This window comes from Sturnus vulgaris, chromosome 13, assembly GCF_052056855.1.
Source record: "Sturnus vulgaris isolate bStuVul1 chromosome 13, bStuVul1.hap1, whole genome shotgun sequence".
Lineage (NCBI taxonomy): Eukaryota > Metazoa > Chordata > Aves > Passeriformes > Sturnidae > Sturnus > Sturnus vulgaris.
In genome coordinates this window covers 4,387,929-4,390,405 of record NC_142255.1, presented here as the reverse complement: position 1 = coordinate 4,390,405, position 2,477 = coordinate 4,387,929, and the positions used below count along the sequence as shown (strand labels likewise).

The following is a 2,477-nucleotide window of genomic DNA, read 5'->3' as shown; positions in this document are numbered from 1 at the left end:
CATTGAACTGATGCTGTACCAAGGAGCTGCATTAGAGTTCAGGGTGTACTGTGTGCACAGAATGTTACCCACTTAGAGACCCTGCAGGAAGAGTGAAAAACACTTCCACCTGAGGTTTATGGCCTCAAAGCCATAAACAAGAAGAACCTTGACTTGGTAACAGCCTAATTCTTTATCCTAAAGGCAAACTAGCCCTTCTCCCCTCTCCTGTCCTATTCTACAGGCAGAGATCTGCTCCACAGCCACCTTTTAACACCTAATATCTCAGAGTTTGAAGAGTTAAACAGCAAAACAAGGCACAAGAGCACGACAGTAATACCAAGTAAGACAGTGCTTTCAAGTATTCTTAAAAAAAAAAACAAAACAACAAACCAACAATATAAAAGTCAACCTAAAACTTTATTTAGTAGGAAACTTTTAGAAGACAATTTGTTTGGCTATTTCAAACACTACACTGACAACATACTCATTAAAGACAATTCCCGTTCTCCTAAGGTATAATCCCGTTTCATACTGCACCCTTTATTTGTTGCTTTCATCCTGACAGAGAGGCTGTACAGCTCTTCTTGTGCAATGCCATCAAAAAAGAAGTCCTCATTGAAGATGGGATTTCTGCTTCTCTTTATAACTGTGCTTCTCTGCTTCTGTGTTTTCCCTGGCACCAGGGAGAAGGAGATTCGGCAGTTGATGTTTTTGGGCTCCACAGAATCATCGTACAACCCCTCTGCACTGATGAGGCGGATGCGCAGCCTCTCGTTCTCCGAGCAGTATTCAGCCGACAGCCTTAACACGCCTCCCTTGTCCATCAGCACGGCACTCTCTCCCACCAGCCTCTCCCGACTGCAAGTCAGGTCCACGGGAAACACGGGAGAGCGGGAAGTGCTAAGGCTCTGAATGCCAAGCAGCCCCTCGGAGGCCCTCCTGATGGCACTGGGGCTGTTATCAGTGGAGCTGCTCTCCTCTGTAGACAGAGAATTGTTCCTGGGCATTCTGTATTTGCACTTGTCTTTCAGCGCTCTGCAGAGCAATCCCTCCTGGCTTTGTGCTTTGATCAGGGAGCAGGGTCTGGGAGGTGACCTGCTGAGAAGTGGAGAGCTGAAAGGAGAAGAATCACTGGAAGAGGCAGTGTCACTGTCACAGGTGCCTTGCCTGTGCAGAGAGAGATGCTTGGGCGGCAGTCTCATAGAAGCAAAGCTGACAGCAATGGGATTAGACATAGTCCCTTTGCCACTGAAGGTGTTAGCTCTGGATCGAGACAGCTTCAGGCCGGGTAGAGCACCACGTGGATCACCATGGAAGATGGACTCCTTTCTCCTGGTGTGGGGACTCTCCAGCAAAGTGCAGAAGCCATAGGAAGTGGAGGCTCTGGGAAAGTGGGGCAGGGAGAGCGCTGCTTGGGACTGCGGGTCTGCATTGGTGCTTTCTTCCTCCAGGGCTGCAATCTCCTCTTCAACACTTTCCACCTGAATGAGATGTGGGAAAGAGCTATAATCAGAAGTAAGAGCTGCATCCACTGAAGTGTGATCCTGTTGGAAGCCACTGCTCTTAGTGGATCCAGAGCTGGTCAGCCTCGGGGGAATGCAGAATTCAGGGATTCTGTCAGGAGTGATCACATTTGGAAAAGCAGCAGCCTTCAGTCGGGCTTTTTCTGGCAGATTTTGGCCTTGTGGCATTCCCAGGAAGGAAGAGCTGGGAAGGTTTCCATTTTCATGTGACACTCTGATCTTTTCCAAGATCCACATCACTGTAGCTAGGCAGGAGATCCTGAAAGGGGAAAAGTTTGAAGGAGAAATCCACCTGCAGACACACAGAAAGGAAAAAGTACATGAACATCCTTCTTGGACACACTACTGCCAAGCAAAGCACGGAGAGCACCATTCAAAGCAGGACTAGCACAAACCCATTCAGTCCCCACGTTCAAAACAGCGTCTACCCTGCACATTCCCTTCAGCGAAGCCAAATGGTGCGAGGACGGAACTAAACCACTACAGAGAAAAAAACACCTCTCTCGTATAATCCCTACCGTGATTTTCCCTCAGCAGAGAGCGTACGGCGACAAGCACAAGGCTTGCCCCTTGCAGCACTCGGGCTGTGTGTGACCAGCTGCAGACAGGAGCGCACACACCGGCCCCAAGCTCGCCCTTTTGTAGCCGCGCTGGCGCCGCCCAGCCCCGCCGGCCGGGGGAAGGGGCGGGGGCTCCAGCCGCGCCTCCTGCCCTGCCCAGGGCACGGGAGGGACAGCAGGACACTGCTGGGCACCGGGGCCGTGCCTGCAGCGAGGGGAGGGACTTGCAAGAGAGGCCTCTCTTGGGAAAGCGCTCTTTGACCGTCTCCTTTCGCCCCGCACAGCAGCAGATGCTCTCGGTGCTCGGCACTCGCCTGCGAGCCGGGGCTGCCCGGCCCCAGCCCCGTGTCTCTCCCCTGCGTCCCGTTTCTTCTTGATCAATTTACAGAAGATCCTGAGGTTTTTCGAGATA

At 51.8% G+C, this 2,477-nt stretch overlaps 1 protein-coding gene across 1 annotated transcript; it reads right to left on the bottom strand.

The window, feature by feature from the left end:
* Window positions 1-380: 380 nt before the first annotated feature.
* LOC106854983 (C2 calcium-dependent domain-containing protein 4C-like) lies at window positions 381-2,149 on the bottom strand. Its single transcript, XM_014879250.2, has 2 exons — window positions 2,024-2,149; window positions 381-1,797 (listed from the first exon to the last, which is right to left on the bottom strand). Exon 2 carries the CDS (start codon window positions 1,740-1,742, stop codon window positions 450-452), a length of 1,293 nt encoding a protein of 430 aa, XP_014734736.2. The 5' UTR covers window positions 1,743-1,797; window positions 2,024-2,149; the 3' UTR covers window positions 381-449.
* Window positions 2,150-2,477: the final 328 nt, after the last annotated feature.

What these genes read in the sequence shown, in the direction of transcription:
- LOC106854983 (XM_014879250.2), bottom strand. Translation starts at nt 1,742, where the DNA reads ATGTGGATCTTGGAAAAGATCAGAGTGTCACATGAAAATGGAAACCTT.